This window comes from Lynx rufus, unplaced genomic scaffold (assembly GCF_022079265.1).
Source record: "Lynx rufus isolate CCGP_SWC_20201006 ecotype Redwood Valley unplaced genomic scaffold, mLynRuf1.p SCAF_23, whole genome shotgun sequence".
NCBI lineage: Eukaryota > Metazoa > Chordata > Mammalia > Carnivora > Felidae > Lynx > Lynx rufus.
The window spans coordinates 12,060,143-12,079,758 of record NW_025814838.1 but is presented as its reverse complement, the minus strand read 5'-3'; the positions used below and the strand labels follow the sequence as shown (position 1 = coordinate 12,079,758).

General features: G+C 52.1%; 1 protein-coding gene across 3 annotated transcripts in view; it reads left to right on the top strand.

Annotated features, from left to right (window-relative positions):
* Window positions 1–19,616, top strand: part of ABCC1 (ATP binding cassette subfamily C member 1) — a 138,624-nt gene that overhangs the window by 105,051 nt on the left and 13,957 nt on the right. For 2 of the 3 annotated variants that reach the window (XM_047087554.1, XM_047087556.1), the window contains 4 exons: window positions 9,594–9,675; window positions 10,524–10,659; window positions 13,219–13,426; window positions 16,690–17,000. In XM_047087554.1, the coding sequence (XP_046943510.1) occupies window positions 9,594–9,675; window positions 10,524–10,659; window positions 13,219–13,426; window positions 16,690–17,000 (737 nt within the window). The remainder of the gene's footprint in view (window positions 1–9,593; window positions 9,676–10,523; window positions 10,660–13,218; window positions 13,427–16,689; window positions 17,001–19,616) is intronic. The other variant, XM_047087555.1, reaches the window with a different exon arrangement.

Genomic DNA, 19,616 nt, shown 5'->3' with positions numbered 1-19,616 from the left:
GGTCCCCCAAACCCTTCTGAGCCTCAGTTTCCCCACTGATAATAACAGAACACTGCTCTGGCACTCGGTGGAGATTTCATGTGCTGAATTCCATAGAGCCTTGGGCGTAGTGCCTGGCACACAGTGTTCGGGCCATGACAACTGTTGTCATTACCCGCCCCGGGAAGAGTGCCCATCTCTTCACCCCATGCCCTTGGCATCTGCCAGGTCAGTGCAGACCTGCCCCCTTCCCACCTGCCGCACCCACTGTGTCCTCTCGGGCCAGGACTCCGAAAGCTGGAACCTCACCCTGTCCTTATTTGAAGGTTTCTGTGGTGAGACTTCTAAGAATCTGTCCTCTCCTCTCTGTTGGCTTAAATTTCAGGGGATTGGTTTGCCGCCTTCAGGCTGCCCTGTGTTTCATCACTCAGACTGGCATCTCAGAGGCTCCTCTCCTCCCTTCTCTGCTTGGAGCTCTGACCCCACAGAGAGGGAAGAGGTCATCTGACACCTTTGCTCCTTGGCTCGCGGCGATTGCTAAGAATGAAAACGAGAGATTGCTCTTCCGGCCCTGATCTCCCATCTCCAGGAGCAAATTACAGACTCCCCCAGCCTCCGGGGCACGTTCTTTATGTGCTTCGTCCCCAGGGAGGCCTCATATAGACTGTCCACAGGGGCAGGGCTGCGGGCTGCCTCGTTGGGCAATTTGCACGGGTGCTTTTGTTCTCGGAACGTCTGTGATACGGATCTAAGACACAGCCGCTGCTTGCTGAGGGCTTCCCGGGGCCCCTGTTCTCTGCCGGAGTTCCCTTGTGGATCCCTTCCATCGACTCACGAGGGAGTAGAATTGTTATTCCCGGTTCACTGGTGAGGCAAGTGAGGTTTAGGGAAACTTGTCCCTTCTGTGTCAGGGACGGCCAGGTTCCTGTAGCTGTGAATGGGGCCGGTCCCTAAGAAAGAGCTATCTACTCTTCATCGAGGTAGTCATTCAGCAGATTTTTATTAAGCATCTACTACTATGTGTTGAGTGCTTGTATTAACTCCCTAGGGCTTCCTTGACAAAGTGCCACAGGCTGAGTGGCTTAAGCAACAGAAATTTAATCTCTCACAGTTTGGGAGAATGGAAGCCAAATACCGAGGTGTTCACCAGACTGATTCTTTCCGAAGCTCTGAGGGAGGGCTGTTCCACCCCTCCCCTGGCTTCTGGAGAGCTGCTGGCGGCCAGTGGCTTATAGGTGCGTCACCCCCACATCTGCCTCCGTCTTTCACACAGAAACCTGGCGTGTTTCTGTCTCTCAATTTCCCCTTTTTGTAATGACACCAGTTATATGGGATTAGGGCCCACCCTAATGACCTCACCTCAACTCATTACACCTGCAGATAACTTGTCTCCAAATACAGTCACGTTCGGAGCTCCTGGGGGCTAGGGATTCAGGAATTCCTAGAACAACACTGTTCTAGGTTTTGGGGAGACAGAAGTGAATGACATCTAGACAGACCCCTATCCTCATGGAGCTTGGAATCTGTTGGGAGAAAAGGGCAAAACACAAATCAAGAAATAAATGGTTTCCTAGAGCGTTAAGTGCTATGAAGAAAAAAAACCCACACAGGATGATGAGCTGGGGAGTGATACGGATGACACCTGGCCATGCAAGGTGGTCAGAGACACCCTTTCTGAGGAGGTGACCTTGGCATGGAAGGTTGCCAGCAAGGAGAAAATCCGGGGAACAGTGTGCTGACGCAGGGAACGGAAAGGAGGCCGGGGTGGCCAGACCATGGTGGGTGAAGGGACAGTGGTGGGAGATGGCCTTTCAGGGTGAGGAGTTTGGGGTTTGGTCTCAATGCAGCGGGCATCCAGTGAATGTCAGAGAGGGGCAGCAACTTGGCCAAGGACACACAGTGGCTGCTAGGCAGGGGTGGGACCTCAAGTCTGGCCTAAGTTTCAGTCGTCTGTTCCTTCCCTTGGTGCTTTATGTGTCTGCCTGGGGTCAGGGCTCATCCATTGCCTCTGCATTAGTGTGCTTCAGGAGCCCCAGTGGTTTGTCACGTTTTATTGAGATACAGTTGGCATAGCATACGATCCTCCCATTTAAAGCATACAGTGTAGTGATGTTTAGCACGTTGAGAGTTGGGCAGCCATCACCAAAACCAACTTTAGAACATTCCGGTCACCCCTCCAGAAAACCTCATAGCCATTAGCAATCATTCCCCATTTTCTCCCAGCCCCCTAGGTCCCTGGCACCTGCTCATCTTTCTGCTCCTAGATTTGTCTGTTCTGGGCATCTCATGTAAATGGAATTCTAGACCGTGTGGTCCTTAGTGAGCTGGTTTCTTTCGCTTCCTGTGATGTTTCTGTGGCTCACCCGTGTGATAGCACATGTCTATACTTGATAACCTTTCTGTGGCTGGGTAATACACACCCCATTTTGTTTATTCAGTCAGGTGATGACAGGTCAAGTTGTTTCCATGTTTTGGCTGTTATAAATTGTGCTGCTCTGAACCCTCTTGGTATTAAAAGTGTTTCCTTTTGCGAGCGTGAGGCAAGAAATGCCTCCAGTTTATCATTCCTGGTGGGAATGAGTTTCTACGTGTCTCTGCTCTTGGGGTCGGAAAGTTCTGTCTTAAGTCTAGCCTGCTTCCCTCCTGCTTCAGGGTTGCCTTCCTCTGATTGTCATGCCACTGCCACGTGCTGGATGAGACAACCCCACAGCCCCTGTATGTCACAGTCCAGCTTCCTTCAGGTGAAAACAACCCTGTATGCTCTCTCAGGTGACACGTGTGCCTTTTACCGAATCTTTTTCCCCCGAACGAGGTCTCCCTCCTTTGTATCCAGGTGCACAGAGAGCATCCTTAAACTCTGCTGACCACAGATGGGTTTTTTCACTCCCCTTCCTCCACCACCGCCAACAGATCCAAAGCATTTGGTGCAGAACACGGAATACTGCCAATTACTTTTTTTTTTTTCTTTTTTCTTTTGGCCACGTCAGCACTTAATTTGGCAATGAAAATGCCACCCTTGCACCACTGCGGGGTCATTTTCCCAATTTAGCCGTACAGCCTCCCCCAGAAGTCCTCAGCCCTGTGGGTCTGAACTCACACTGGGCGACGTCTTCACTTTCTCCCTCTCTCGGAGGGGCCCCCGGCACTGCAGCTTGGCATCGGGGTCCGATATTGCTCAGCTGTGGCAGGTTTCCAAGAGCCAATGACCCTGAATTTGTTTGAGCCACATTTTTGGCTTCCCCTAAAGGGAAACTTTTTTTTCCCTTGTTGGATTAATCAGATCTTTTTTAGAACACCCAGGCTGAAGGGGGAGAGTGGTTGGTTTGGGGGGATTCTTTCCCAGGGGGGTAGGGAATAGTAGAGGTAACAGGAAGTAGGCTTAGGAAGAGAAGATACTGACCAGTCCTGGCAGGGATTTATTACACTGATTTGTAGGAAACTTTTTTCTTCCTTTTTCTTTTTTCTTTTCTTTTCTTTTCTTTTCTCTTTTCTTTTCTCTTTTCTTTTCCCTTTCCTTTCCTTTCCCTTCCCTTTCCCTTCCCTTTCCCTTCCCTTTCCCTTCCCTTTCCTTTCCTTTCCTTTCCTTTCCTTTCCTTTCCTTTCCGTGGCAAAGAGAGTTACAAACTGACTCATTAACCTTTGTATCCGGAAGGTAAAGAACCTTCCTATGTACTCTGGTGTCTTTATTAGGAAGACTGCTCTAAAATTTACAGCAGTGGTTTTTAGCGGGGGAACATCTGTGCCTCCCAGGATACTTGGCAGTGTCTGGAGACTTTTTTGGTTGTGACAACTGGGATGGAGGAGGGTGATGCTAACACAGAGGGTGGAGACCAGAGACACTGCTAAGCATTCTACAATGCACAGCACTCTCCCCACCCCCCCCCCCAGAAAATAGAGTATATGCTCTGACTCCACGCTCCCCAGGTTCTTTCCTGTCGTCTTGGGAGAAACACCTTTCTCCCACTTCAGAACCTTACTTAATTCATCTCTCAACCTCATGTCTAATTTTTTCTGTTTTTCAGATTTTTGCTGACAGTTTCTTTTTTTTTCTTTTTCTTTTTTTTTTTACTGATTAGGGAATCAGTATGTGCTCATTTTAGACAGCTGGAGGCTGCAGAAAAACCCACAAAACCAGGAAAAAGAACGTCCATCCACTCACCCACCTGCCAGAGTGTTTGTCTGTGTCTGTCTTGCCTCGGCCTTACTCCCGAGCAGAGGAGTGCCCTCTGTGCATTCAGCCATCAGGTCTCCTTTCTTTCTTTCCTTAACAGTGGTAACAGTGGGTCATAAGCACCGCCCCATATTGCAAAAGTCTCTCATAAACACCGACCAGCTGCTGGAGAGTCCAGCGTCCAGATGGCACATTCCTTTAGGCTGTTCTCAGTAGCCATATTTCTTCCTCCTGAGCACGAAGAACTTTCTGGGCCTAGGCTGGTGGATTGGGCCAGGCGATGCAGCCGGTCAATTCCGTTTTTGGTCAAAAACGAAGCGTCGACTGTAACGCAGCGACTTGGGATTCTTCCCTTGAGGGAGGTTTGCCTGCTGGCCCGTGCCCAAGCAGAGTTCCAGAACCTTCTTGAGAATAAACAACAGAGCTCCGAGGTGCTGGTTTTGAGGGCCGGTGGCTGGCTGGACATGGAGCCCAGGCAAGGGCATTTAGGAGGTCCAAGGGCAGGGACCCTTACACCCCAAGGGTAAGGGACAGCCCCTTACCTGGTACCTGGAAGCACTGGAAGAACATGTATTGGAGAAGAAGTTTGGTGCCTTTGCTGAAAAAAAAATTCTTGCTGTTTTATAGCACCCCCCACTCCCCCCTTTCATTTTCCACTTTCTCTGCTTTAGTTTTCTCTGTGGTACTAACCACTGCCTGACAGCCAAGTCTAGATCTGTTACTTCGTGTATTGTCTCTCTCTTTGTCTGTCTCTCTCTCCCTTTCCCTTTCCCTTTCCCTTTCCCATTCCCATTCCCATTCCCATTCCCATTCCCATTCCCATTCCCTTGGAATTTAAGCTCCATGAGGGCTTTTTGGTCACTTGTATATCCCCAGGACTGGGAACAGTGCCTGGCACACAGTAGACGCTCAGTATAATGTGTTAAATCAGCAAATGGATGCATGATGCCTTGATTATTGAAGGCACATCCTACGTAAGCTTTGAACATTAACACAGCTGTATAAAGATCCCAGATTAGACGAAACTATGCATTGATTTTACCCATGTCTCCAGGGTTGGTTTAGAAATCAGCTTTATGGGGCGCCTGGGTGGCTTAGTCGGTTGAGCATCCGAGTTTAGGTCACGTCATGATCTCGTGGTTCATGGGTTCGAGCCCCGCATCAGGCTCCGTGCTGACAGCTCAGAGCCTGGAGCCTGCTTCAGATTCTTTGTCTCCCCCTCTCTCTGCCCCTCCCCTGCTCATGCTCTGTCTCTGTCTCTCAAAAATAAACGTTAAAAAAAAAAATTAGAAGAAAGCAACCAGCTTTGTGGGTGTGGGATGTGAGATGGCATCATGGTGGCCAATGGGGTGCCCATTCTGGCCCTGGAAGGTCATCTCTGCTTCACTTGACCATTGATGTGTTAATCTGTCCATCTGCGTGTCAGGTGTGTACAGAGCGCTTGGTGTGTGCCATGGGGACACCCAGTACTTGAGCCACTGTGTGGAATGGTGCCTCTTGGATTGTGCAGTGCACGGTCTGTTACACCCTACATGGCCATCCAATGTGCCTGATGATGGGAATAGAGTAGTGGAAAAGACCTCCTCTCTGTTTTCAAGAGCTCACAGTTGGATGGTGGAAACAAACACCAAATAATCAACGACGTGGTGGTGCTAACCGCAGTGATGGAGGTGAGCCTGGGGGGCTGGGGGGGGACCAAGATGAAATCTGAGCCAAGTCACCTTCTCTTCCCCTTTTCTTGGGTCCATCTGTAGCTGGTTCAGAGTAAGGTTCCTTGTGGCCCAGACCCCTGTCGTGAGCAGCGTCCGACCTCGAGGAACTGAGGGCTGTGGGCTAAGTAAGCAAGTAAGAAAATAATTTTAAATGGCCCCTTGGTTTTTGAGGGCCTGCGCAGGAAGCCCAGGCCCTGGCGCCCGATGGCCCAGAGTCAAACGGCAGTCCTGCCACCTGTGTGAATTTGGGGGAAATGACTCCCTTTCCACAAGTCAGTTTTCTTACCTGAAACGTGTGATAGAGTGGAGGCCTGAGTGTGGTCCCCCAGCTGCCACACCCACCCCACCCAGCTGTTATACTGTGACCAGTGCAGACAGAGGGTTGGCTTGCATTTTTCTAGATCTTTTTATGTTTGACATGGTTATAACTTTTAGGGAAAGGGCTGGCCCCGTGCAGTGTGCTTGTCAGGGATCTACCCAGAACATGTGGGATGGGGCCACTGAGGCACAGGTGCAGCAGGCCCCTTGAATAGCTTTGCCCCTCATCCTTAGGAGATAACATCCACCCATCCCCTCTGGACATTTATTTTTTTATTTTTATTTTTATTTTTTTTTAGAGTGCGAGATGGAAAGAGGGGCAAGTGGAGAGAGAGAATCTTAAGCAGGCTCCACAGTCAGTGCCGAGCCCAACGTGGGGCTCAATCCCCTGACCCTGGGATCATTACCTGAGCTAAAATCGGGAGTCAGGCTTTCAACTGACTGAGCCACCCAGGTGCCCCCACTCCAGGCACTGGTCCTGTAGCTGTGTGCTTGGAGAGAGGCCCTTGACGGTCTGCAGACCTTTATTGGACACCTACTATGTGCCAGGCTTTCTGGTGGACCCTTGGGGATGTAGTCTGAATCCCCAGATCTACTCATCAGCTTGGTGGCCTTGGTTAAGCCTGACTGCCATGTAGGTCAGATGACCATGATATGAGCATGTCTTGAAGGAGATCTTGTCTACAAAATGCTTGGCACGTAGTGGGTGGACAGTGAATGGCCACAGTGTGGTTATTATGATCCCACCCTTACTTGCTGGGCATGGGCAGGACCTAGGCAACCCAAGGCAGAGCCGGGAGATGCCTGATGGAGTAACTGCAGGTGTCTGTGGGCGCCCAGAGGAGGGCTGTCTGTTAGCAGAATTACAGCAGGGAAGGCTGTGCTGGCTCCCTCTGGCGAGGTAAAGGCATCACCAGCCACTGGAGTGGACCCATCGCTCCTGCCTTCCTTAAACAGCAATATGTCTTAAGGGTCCAGACGTAAGGGCTCTTCCGTAAGCCACAGAAGCCGACTCCGGCTGCTGAAACAAGGAAGAGGACCAGGTAGCTCAGAAATCAAAGGCCAAACCAAATGAGGAACTCCGGGAATCCTCTTCCTTTAGGACAGATCAACCCAAGCTGTCTTTAGTCCTGGTCGGGTCACTGATAGTTCAAAGTCATGGGGAAGTGGTTCCTTGGACTAAGCTTCTGCCCTTGGGCAGAGCCCCCGTGGCCTGCCTGTAGGAAGAGACTGTAGGAAGAGGGAGGGGCTGATGCCTTGCAAAGAAGGAAGACGGAGTGGTGGATCGACCCATGTTCACGTTGCCCCCTTAGGACTCTCAGTCTGTCTCCTTTCGGTGGAGAGTTTTCCAGCTGCCCCAGCTGCTGTATCAACCTGTGGGCTAATTGGGTTGAGAAAGGGGGTCACGGGAGGCCACTGTGAGGTCTCCCATCCAGACCTTACGGCTCATACTGGGTGAGGAGCAGAAGGGGAGGCTGAAGCTTGCACAGGGCAGCCTGTGCGGCCCTGAGAGTGGGGCTCTCTGAAGCCCTTGCCACAGCGCAGGTGTCTCTGGGCGTGTTTTTGGGCATCCCTGTCCCTGCACAGAGAAAGACGGTCATGGCCAGGCCGGGGCCTCCAGTGCCGGGCGCATATGTGGCTGTCCTTGCCTGCATGGAAAATCCTTGTTATCATTCTTCTCTGTGATATAGTTTTTGTTTTTAATTAAAAAAAAAAATAAGAAAGATGCTGCATTAAAAAGAAACGTATAGGGGCGCCTGGGTGGCTCAGTCGGTTGAGCGTCCAACTTCAGCTCAGGTCATGATCTTGCGGTCCGTGAGTTCGAGCCCTGTGTCAGGCTCTGGGCTGATGGCCCAGAGCCTGGAGCCTGCTTCCGATTCTGTGTCTCTCTCTCTGCCCCTCCCCCGTTCATGCTCTCTCTCTGTCTCAAAAATAAATAAATGTTAAAAAAAAAAAAAAAAGAAAGAAACGTATAAAGCAGTGATTGTCATTCTTGGCTGCACCCCGAAATTATCTACAGAACGTGTTTCTAGGCATGAGTGCTGCTAAGTACCACCGTGGTGTCTTTCCCTTACCAAGCCCTGTGCACGGCCTCATCCATCCTCCCGCTTACAAAGGTAGCTGTGACTCCCGCTTTGCAGATGTGAAAGTTGAGGCTCAAGGAGGTTTATTGCTTGCCTAGCCCACACAGCTGGGAAATAAGAGAACGCTTCATTCCTGACTGTGCTCTCACTCAGGATGGGCGCCTGGCCTCCCTGCATGCCGTCATTGCAGGGACCGAACCTGGGCAGGGGGCATCCCCGGGGGGGTGCATCCTTCACAGCCAAGATGGAGAATCACCAGCTCAGAGCTCCCTGCCCCCAACCCAGGAATGGTTGCCTGTCCCGCTCTGCAGTGTCTCATCTGCAAGAGCCTGCCTTTTTGCATTCTGCGCCACTTCACGTCCCATCAGCATGTTCCCAGGGTCGCCCTGCCCTTGCTGGCTGCGTATTTGTCCCTTTAGTAACAGCTCCCCCGCATGCCCTCCCCTCCTCTTCTGGGCCAGCCCTTTGGAGTCCTACACCGTGCGTCTCTCTTGTACGCTCTCTCTTTGTCCTGGGAGCGGCGTGCAGAGTTGAGTGCGGAGCGGGGGGTAATAATAACATTCGACCGAGGGGTCGGGAGAATGAAGGCAGATATCGTATGTCAGCACAGCGGCCACCACTTATTTAATAAATGTGAGCCACTGCCGTCGAGGTTACGGTGATGAGTGTGGATGCTGAGGGTGTGACTCCTGGGACGGGGGCACATGCCTGGCTGGTATTTCTCACGGTGGCTCCACCAGTCGTCAGGGAAGTTCGTCACTGTGAAGGAAAAGGCACTGCTCCAGGCACCCTCTACTCTAGAGGGTCTGGACCTCCCCATGATCTGGCAACCGAAAACTGGCCCTGGGAGGTGCGGCTGGAGCGCCTTCCCGGACTCCTCCTGTTGGCTGATGCTCTTGTCAAAACTGGTTGTTATTTGAGTACGCGCCTTGCTTGGGATGCTTAGGGACCTGTGAGCTGTGCCCCATTCCCCACGAGGCTCCTTGCTTCCTGGCCCCTTGGACTAAGCTTCATGCAGCTGAGACGCTGTTAGCTGCACTGCATTATACCTGTTGCTGCCGGCACAGGGCACCCTCCCCTGCGGGGCCCTCTAGGTGGTCGCAGGCCGTTACCTGTGGCCCAAGGGAGCCAGCCAGCGACACGTATCTCCGGCACCTACGCCGGGAGACTGTCTGTGGCCTCAGCAAAGCAGCTCCTGCTTTCTGAGCTTCCTGGGGGCGTCAGGTTATCTGCGTTCAAGTGATGGGTTTTCCTCAATGTCCTGGGTCTTGGTGTCCAGCTCCTGACATCACAACTTCCCTCTCTCCTGTCTTCTGCCTGGGTTAACAGGTATCAGTAGTCCCGGGAAGGAGACGAAGCAGATGGAGAATGGCATGCTGGTGACGGACGTCGCGGGGAAGCAGCTGCAGAGGTAGGGGGTACGGGCGGACCCGTTCCTCCGGATTCTCCAGGCGCCCTGTCTCTGCCACCTGCCTGGGTCGGGAGCCAAGAGGGATGGGAGTGCTGGCAGCCGGTCTGACCTACCGAGACCAGGCCTTCAGCTCCCCGAGGTCTTAGAAGATGTGGGCTTTCTGCCTCCTTTCCCAAATCATTAGGAGACCTCACCTGGCACTGTTCACCAGATGACGTCTGCACTTGGGACGCTCACGTTCCCCACATGATATTGATCTTGGCTCACGTCGTTCAGAGGGGCTTGGACCGGTCAGGCTGTAAGAGCCAGTATTTGAATCAAAATGGTCACACTGGTAGCGACCACGATGTTCAATCCACCATTAGGAGCCAGGCATGGCACCAGCCCTGTGTGGTCTGTTAAAATCTTACGTTCCCATTTTATAGATGAGCAAACTGAGCACTCTCCCTAAGTCATGCAGCTGGAGAGAAACTGAACTTTTTTTTTTTTTAACATTTATTTATTTTTGAGAGACAGAGACAGAGCACAAGTGGGGGAGGGGCAGAGAAAGAGAGAGAGAGAGAGAGAGCCTTCCTCGGGGAAGGCTGTAAAGATGGCTTTGGGCCACACGATTGGTGATAGTGTATCGTGGTGTTTAAAGCTGATGACGACCACCGGCAGGCCAGAGATGCTTCTGGAGCACTGCCTGTGTGAAGGAACATCTTCTCCATGGGGTCCTGTGTCCCGGGTCCCCTCCCTGGGTCACGGCTGTGAAATCAGAGGATTGAACTAGCTTGATGCTCTGCTGGGCTTTCCTCTGTCCCCGAGGCTCCCGTTTGGTTGACGCCCGTGTGCCCTGCTTTCCCCAGACAGCTGAGCAACTCTTCCTCCTACAGCGGGGACGTTAGCCGCCACCACACGAGCACCGCCGAGCCGCAGAAAGGTGGAGCCCAGGACGAGGACGCGTGGAAGCTGGTGGAGGCAGACAAGGCTCAAACGGGGCAGGTGAGGACCGTGGCTGGCGTCCCTGCGTGCGGGGCCCTGTGCAGAACGCCTTGTTTATGTTCGCTGGTGTCTCGCCCCTCAACAAGCCTATAAAAGTGCCATTTCCCAGTGCTGGAAACGGGGACCCGAGAGCCTAAATGACTGGCCCAAGGTCGCAGCCGGGGGACGGCAGAGCTAGGATTGGAACCCTGGCAGCCAGACTCCAGGGTTGACGTTTGTAGCCTCTGCTCTACTGACCTCCTCTGAGCAGCTGGGGGCTTTCTGTAGGTGACCTGGGTGCTCTAAATCCTGCCTTCCCACGTGTGGCAAGTTGTGTACAAGGTAAGGTTGCCTCTGAGGTAACCTCTCTGTCGCGTTGTGTAATGTGAGTCTTTGATTTCTGTTTTAACCCTGAGGATTACCTAGAAAGTCTGAGTTAGATGCTCGTTTATCTTTTATGCCTGTCTTAGTCTGGTGAGCGGCTGTCACAGAAAACCATAGGCTGGGTGGCTTAGAGGCAACCTGCCTTTATTGCTAGCACTTCGGGAGGCTGGCGAGCCAAAGACCAAGGTACCAGCAGGCGTTTCTAGAGAGGGCTTGCTTCTTGGTTCGCAGACAGCCGTCTGCTCTGTGGAGCCACTCCTCTAAAGGCGCTAACCCCGTTGTGAGGGTTCCGTCCTGAGGATCCGACCGCTTCCCCAGAGCCCCACCTCTTCATACCATCTCCCTCGGGGTTAGGATCTCAACATCCAAACTTGGAGGGACACAAACATTCAAGTCTGTAGCACTGACAGGCGCTGACGTCTTGTTGTCCCAGGGAAAATTGGTTTCAGGCCCTTGTTTTCTTGTATGTGTTTTATGCTCCCCTGTTTTGGGCGTGTGTCAATAATCTTCCATTTATGGTAACGATCCAGAGTTTATTTTTAAAAATACATGTGGTGTGTTTTTTAAAAAAGGGGGAATGGAATTTTTAAAATAAGAAGTACACACCCCATGTGGGGTGGTTCAGGAACAAGCGAGGTCAGGACACCGTTCTCTGAGATCGACCTGGATGCATCCGGAAGCTCCTGGAATCCTCCGTTTCAGGCTTCTTCTCTCCTCTTCTCATCGCAGCCTTGGTCAGGGGTGGAGGTGGCTGTAGTGTATCCTCCCTCCTGTTCTCGCTGGTCCTCTGGGGAGCCAGGGGAGTGACCCCAAATCAAAGACCGGAGAAGGAATGCCAGGCCCACTTAGTGCTTATTTAATCCCGCACGACCCGGTATTACCTGCCTTTTATACGCCAGGAAAACAGAGCAGGGGGCTTGTGACTTGCCGGAGCTCAACTGGGAGCGGAGCTGGGCTCAGCAAGCTCGCTCGGAAATCTTGGACTCCCACGCCCACCGTGCTCTGCTGCTGCTGGGGAGGTCCCCAAGTCCCGCAGTGTAATTCTGGGATCAGCAGCGGGCTGCTTGGCTGTGTGACAAAGCCAAACGGTGACAAAAACGTGGTAATTCTGGAACAGCCCCCCACCCCCCCACCCCCCGTTTCAGTTGGAAAAACGGGACAAAATAAAAGTCCAAAAGAAGCACTCAGTTACACGTGAGACCTCCGGGCTTTCACCTGTTAACCTTTCAGCCCGACTGTTATTCACATCAGTGGTTTTTATGACCCCAAATTCAGCACATGAGAGCTTGAAGCGACCATGAGCACACCCACACAAGGACGGATACCTGGCGTTTGTGGAAACCGAGCCGGGCAGATTGGGCCTAGGGCTGGCCCAAAGCAGGCTGCCCCTGTCTCTGGTGTTCAGGCCCCCCTTTGAACAACTACACAGAATTATTTAGCCCTCCTCCTGGGCTCCACAGGGAAGGGAGGAGTGGGAGAAGTCCTCCTTGGTTGCCCTTTGGAGCTGAGGAACAGACTAAGCCAGCGCCGACCATCCAGCAGCCAGTGGAACCAGTGTGGAGTCGGTGTTCGCGTTGAGAGGAAACGAGGGGGGAGGTAGCACTTGGTCTCGGTTGCTAGGCCACAGGTCACACCTTCCTGATGGGCCTGGACTAAAGCTCCGAATGCCAAACAGGATCTTCCAGGCCCTGTGTGGCGTGACCGCCGCTCGTTCTGTAGCTCGACCGTGTTCCAGCCACCCACGCCTCCCTTCGGTTCCCTAAACGTGTTGTGTTCCTTCCTATCTCAGGGCCTTTGCACATGCTGCTTCCTCTGCCCTACGTGCCTTTTTTTCCGTTCTTGGTCATCATTTCCTCAGGGAAATTGTCAGGTTACCTCCCCGTTCGGTCAGGTCGTGATGCCCAATTTTACGCTCTGAGGGAATCCTGCACTGCTCCAGCCCTTCTCTATAATTACACATTCACCTGGACGCTGGATGTCTGTCTTGCCACTTGACCGGCAGCTCCATGAGGGCAGAGACCTTGACTTTCTCTCCTGCTGACTTTATCCATCAACTAAGGGGGACTGTGCCGTGGGCGTGAGCACCGGGGGGGGGGGGGCGGGGGGACTGGATCACACAGGTGCTGTTGGAGTGCCTGACCTTGGATGCGTGTGGTGGGAACACCCTCCGAATGCCTTCTGTCCCCGGGTCTGCAGGTCAAGCTGTCCGTGTACTGGGACTACATGAAGGCCATCGGACTGTTCATCTCCTTTCTGAGCATCTTCCTTTTCTTGTGCAACCACGTTGCTTCCCTGGCTTCTAACTATTGGCTCAGCCTCTGGACTGATGACCCCATCGTCAACGGGACCCAGGAGCACACCAAAGTCCGGCTGAGCGTCTACGGCACCCTGGGCATTTTGCAAGGTGGGGGCCGTCTCCTTCCCATCCTCCTCTGCCCACCCAATTTTGGCCCCTTGAAATGTCTCCATGTCTTATTATGCAGTTGGGTCCCCCATTTGTCAGGGTTTTGCAGACCCCCAAACTAAGCCAAAGTCACATGAACGGTACCTATCACTTAGTAGACACTCAGATACCTTGTAGAGGGAATGTTTCTTGAATGCTCTGTTTCATGGGGCCCTAGGAGATGAAGAGCACTCCAATGTGTCCATTTTACAGATGAGGAAAGCTGAGGAACAGCAGCCCCCTCGAGCCTTGGCAAGCAAGGGCCCTTGCCCCTTGTTCCTGGGTCAGGGTGATAGGGCTTCTGTAAACTCTCACTTGTGGACTTTAACCTGCTCCCTGAGAGTGGGAACTCGGTTATGCTAGTGGTGCTCAATGTTGTCCCCTGGGGGGACATTTAGCAATGTCTGGAGGTACTTAGAGCTGTCGCGGTGCGGGGGGGGGGGCAACTGCCTTGTAGAGGTCGGGGGGTCGCTAGATGTCCTGCAGTGCGTAGCCCGGCCCCCACAACAGAGAATGATGTAGCCTCAAATGTCAGTAGTGACGAAATTGAGAAACCCTGTGTACCCTTCTTGTGGTTCCACGAAGGTCCCCAAACACAACAGCGTTAATAATAAGAGTTGTTGTTTACCGAGCACTCACTTGGCGCTGGTTATGTTCTAAACATTTTTGGGTGTTTTAACTTATTTTGCTTTTGCAGCAGGTGTCATGAGGTCACAGCTAGTATTTTCCGCATTTTAGAAATGGAGACTCTAGCAGCACTTGGGTGGCTCAGTCACTTGCCCTTCTGACTCTCGATTTTTGCTCAGGTCGTGATCCCGGGCTTGTGGGATCACACCCCACATTGAGCTCGGCACCGGGCATGGGGCCAGCTTGGGATTTTCTCTCTCTCCCTCTGCCCATGTTCCCTGCACACACTCTGTCTCTCTAAAATAAAAATGAGTAGGGGCACCTGGGTGGCTCTGTCAGTTAAGCATCATGGCTGAGGCTCAGGTCATGATCTTGTGAGTTGAGTTCAAGCCCCACATCAGGTTCCATGCTGACAGCTCGGAGCCTGGAGGCTGCTTTAGATTCTGTTTCTCCCTCTCTCTCTGTCTGCCCCTCCCCTGCTTGCACTCTTTTTTTTCTTTTTCGTTTTAAATTTTTTTTAATGTTTATTTATTTGTGAGAGAGAGATACACACACACACACACACACACACAGTGCAAACAGGGGAGGGGCAGAGAGGGAATGACACAGAATTGGAAGCAGGCTCTAGGCTCCCAGCTGTCAGTACAGGTCCTGACGCAGGGCTCGAACTCATGAACCACGAGATCGTGACCTGAACCGAAGTTGGATGCCTGACCAACTGATGCACCCAGGCGCTCCATCTGTCTTTCTATCTCTCTCAAAAATAAACATTAAAAATTTTGTAAATAAAAATAAATTAATTTTAAAAAAAGAGAAAAGAAAAGAAATAGAGACTCTAAGCCCCAGTGAGGTTAAGTAAGTTGCCAGAAGTTGCACAGCAAATACATGGGCGGGGCTGGCTTTGAATGAGGTGGTCTGGCCCAGGAGCCCCTGCTCTTGATCACTGTGCTACACTATGCGAACCGAGCCGTGTGTTTAGACTCCTAAAAGCAGTGTGCATCTGTCCCTACCTACGTGTGTTCAGTGTCTGTGATACGTAAGTATAGATTTGATACATTTGAGTACTTTCTGTACTGCGGCACGCTGCCCTTCACATTCAGCAGTGCTACAAGGTTACGTATCATTGTTGCCATCTTACAGAGGAGGACCCCCGTTGCCTAGAGGTTAAGTGACTTGCGGGAAGGTCCCACAGCTGGTAGGTGGCAAAGAGACGGTTGGGCAGCGCTGGCTGCAGCCACTTGTTTCAGCCCCTGCTCCCAAGAGTAAGCCTCTCCATCCCTATGAAGTCTCTTTGCAAAGAACGGCTGTCTCGCTGTGGCTTGTTCAGAGGAGCCACAGATGTCTCATGGTCTCCAGGAGATGGCTTTGGAAAAAAAAACAAAACAGAAGAGTAGACATGGATTTCCCAGATTTCTTCATCCCTAACACCTCGTCATTGGGCATGGGACTGGCCTCCAAACTGTCCTTGAGGGAAGGTGGGACACAGAGTGGGTGTGATGTTTCCCTGCCTCACACAGCAGCTGTGTCTGTTCCAGAGCTGAGCTGTCCACTCTGGTGGCCGCTGGCCACAGTGTGGCTCTTTGAATTGCAGTTCGTCAAACCTAAGTAACAGTATCAGCTGTTCAGTGGCCCTGGCCACATTTCAAGTGCTCAGTAGCCACACGTGCCTGGAGGCGACCACACTGGACTGCATAGGTCCAGAACATTTCCATCATTCCAGAAAGTTCTGTTGCATGCCACTGGTCTAGAGGAATGTGGCATACAGATTAAGAGCATGACCCTGGAGCAAGCAGGCTGCCTGGATCAGAACCCCGACTCTGCTGCTGACTGGCTGACTGTATCGAGGGCAGAGGAGTTCACCTATCTGACCTTGAGCTCCCTTCTCTGTAAAATGGGTGCAAATAGGATTTATACAGAGTCAGTCTTAAGAATTAGGTGCATGTGGGGGCGCCTGGGTGGCTTGGTCGGTTAGGCGTCCGACTTCGGCTCAGGTCACGATCTTATGGTCCGTGAGTTCAAGCCCCGCGTTGGGCTCTGTGCTGACAGCTCAGAGCCTGGAGCCTGTTTCAGATTCTGTGTCTCCCTCTCTCTCTGCTCCTCCCCTGTTCATGCTCTGTCTTTCTCTGTCTCAAAAATAAATAAACGTTAAAAAAAAAATTTTAATAAAATAAAAAAAAGAATTAGGTGCATGTGGGGCACCTGGGTGACTCCATCAGTTGAATATCTGACTTCGGCTCGGGTCACGATCTCATGTTTTGCGTCTGAGACCCACATCGGGTTCTGTGCTGACAGCTCAGAGCCTGGAGCCTGCCTTGGATTCTGTGTCTCTCTCTGTCTCTGCTCGTGCTCGCTCTCTCTCTCTCTCTCTCTCTGAAAAATAAACATTTAAATTTTTTAAAAAAATTAACACGTAAAACTCTTGTACGGTGTTGAATAGACACTGAGCCCTCAGTAAATAGCAGCCACGACTCTCGTCATTACCGTTGCCGTTTTTCCTCGAAGCTGAGCGTGCAGGCCTGTTGCGTCTGCATGGCCTGTCCTCACCCCCCACCCCGGGCCCGGGCCCCACTGTGGTGTTTACCGCCAGAACGTTGCAGGTGTCTCCGTGTTCGGCTACTCCATGGCGCTGTCCATCGGGGGAATCTTCGCTTCCCGCCGCCTGCACCTGAACCTGCTCCAGAACGTGCTCCGGTCCCCCATGAGCTTCTTCGAGCGGACCCCCAGCGGGAACCTGGTGAACCGCTTCTCCAAGGAGCTGGACACGGTGGACTCGATGATCCCTCAGGTCATCAAGATGTTCGTGGGCTCCCTGTTCAACGTCATCGGCGCCTGCACCATCATCCTGCTGGCCACGCCCATCGCTGCCATCGTCATCCCGCCGCTGGGCCTCATCTACTTCTTCGTGCAGGTGAGAGGCGGGGTCCCGGGGCTGCAGGAGGAGCCCTCCTGGGTTTCACGCTCCCGTGTGAGTCCGGGCCTCACGCCGTCTTCCCGTTCCCGCGGCACGGCGCCGTGCGCGATTTGTCGGCAGAGGGCCCAACTGGTGTTCGTCGCTTTTCAGTACCTCTCAAAGGGAGAAAAGCTATAGTAGCAGAGACCCCTTGATTATTCACACAGATTATTAACATCATGGGGGTACCCGGGTGGCACAGTCGGTTAAGCGTCCACCTTGTGGTCTCGACTGAAGTCGTGATCTCACGGTTGTGGGAGATCGAGCTCCACATGGGGCTCTGTGCTCACAGCACAGAGCCTGCTTGGGATTCTCTCCCTTTTCCTCTGCTCTCCCCCACCCATGTGCACACGCGTGTGCTCTCTCTCTCTTTCTCTCAAAATAAATAAACTTAAAAGAGCTTTATGAAATTCTTTAGTTCTTAGCCCCCCTGCAGAAAATAGAGATGTGAATAACAGCAGCTCAGACAAGATGTTTGTCTTTCTCTCTCTTAGTGGAAATGTATTTACTTCTTTGTTTGTTGTTCCTATTTATTTTTTTCTCATAGTAGAAATTTAGAGGTGGGCCCTTCAGCTCTGGTGTGGCAGTTGCACACATTTGTTAATGTCCCAGACTTCGTCGCTGTTGTGGTTTTTTTTTTTTAAGTTTTCCCAGCTTTGCACAAGCCTTCTATTCTTTTTTTTTTTTTTTTAATTTTTTTTTTCAACGTTTATTTATTTTTGGGACAGAGAGAGACAGAGCATGAACGGGGGAGGGGCAGAGAGAGAGGGAGACACAGCATCGGAAACAGGCTCCAGGCTCTGAGCCATCAGCCCAGAGCCCGACGCGGGGCTCGAACTCACGGACCGCGAGATCGTGACCTGGCTGAAGTCGGACGCTTAACCGACTGCACCACCCAGGTGCCCCACAAGCCTTCTATTCTTAAGTTGACCTCATGGTCTAAGGTGGTTGCTGGAGCTCCAGCTATCAATGTGTATTTCAGAATACAGGACCGAGGACGGGGAACAAACACAGCAAGGGAGTCAGTGTGGTTGTTTAGGTGATGGCCACGTAAACTGTGCTTGCAGCTGACGGAGGAGCGTGTCGAGGCCCTGGTGGTGCAGCTGGGAGTGTGAACTCACGTCTGTCTGATTTTAAAGCTCGCGTTGGTAACCACGGTGCTGCACTGCCCCTTTCTGCCCCGAAAAGGTTACCTGCAGCACAGTTGCTGGCGGGAGACAGTGGTTTAGATGGGAGCCAATCACTACAGCACAAAACGAGAGCGAGAGCTGCCAAGACCTCCATGCGTCAGGCTGTGCCGTGGCCTGCTCACGCGGGGTCCGGAGCCCTTGGTCGTCAGCCGTCCCCCAGGCTCCACCACCCTGTGGCCCCGTGGTTGGTGTGCATGAATGAGGGTGGAACCAGAGAGAGCAGGACCCACTGCGACACCCTCATTGTGTTCTCTTTAAGTTGGTGCCAGCTTTTTTTTTTTTTCACTCAGTGATGGGATCTCGTGTTCCTTAATGGAGATAATTACTGAGATGTTGTTGCGATACCACCGATTTTATTTTTTATTTATTTATTTTTAATGTTTTAATGTTTATTTTTGAGAGAGAGAGAGAGAGACACAGCATGAGTGGGGGAGGGGCAGAGAGAGGGGGAGACATAGAATTCCAAGCGGGATCCAGGCTCTGAGCTGTAGCACAGAGTCCAACGCGGGGCTCAGACCCACAAACCAGGGGCGCCTGGGTGGCTCAGTCGGTTAAGCATCCGATTTCGGCTCAGGTCATGATCTCACGATCCGTGAGTTCGAGCCCCGCGTCGGGGCTCTGTGCTGACAGCTCGGACCCTGGAGCCTGCTTCGGATTCTGTGTCTCCCTCTCTCTCTGCCCCTCCCCTGCTCACGCTCTATCTCTCTCTGTCTCAAAAATAAATGAAAACATTGAAAGAAATTAAAAGAAAAAAACAACAACCCACAAACCTGAGATTATGACCTGAACCAAAGTTGGACGCTTAACCAACTGAGCCACCCAGGAGCCCCTTTATTTATTTACTTTAATGCTTATTTATTTATTTATTTAACGTTTATTTATTTTTGGGACAGAGAGAGACAGAGCATGAACGGGGAGGGGCAGACAGAGAGGGAGACACAGAATCGAAGCAGGCTCCAGGCTCTGAGCTGTCAGCACAGAGCCCGACGCGGGGCTCGAACTCACGGACCGTGAGATAGTGACCTGAGCCGAAGTCGGACGCTTAACCGACTGAGCCACCCAGGTGCCCCAATGCTTGTTTATTTTGAGAGAGAGAGAGAGAGAGAGAGAGAGCTCGAACACAACTGGGGGAGGGGCAGAGAGAGAGGATAAGACAGAATCCCAAACAGGTTCCGTGCTGCCAGCGTGGAGCCCAACACCGGGTTCAAACCCATGAACCTGTGAGATCGTGACCTGAGCCAAAATCAGCAGTTGGTTGCATAACCAACCTAGCCCCCCAGGTGCCCAGCAAGCAGTTATTTTTATTTACAAGCACCAGGCACTTGGTTTCTGAAAAAGTAAGGTGAGTCTGGCGGGGTGGATTATGTCTCCTGGAATAGAGTTT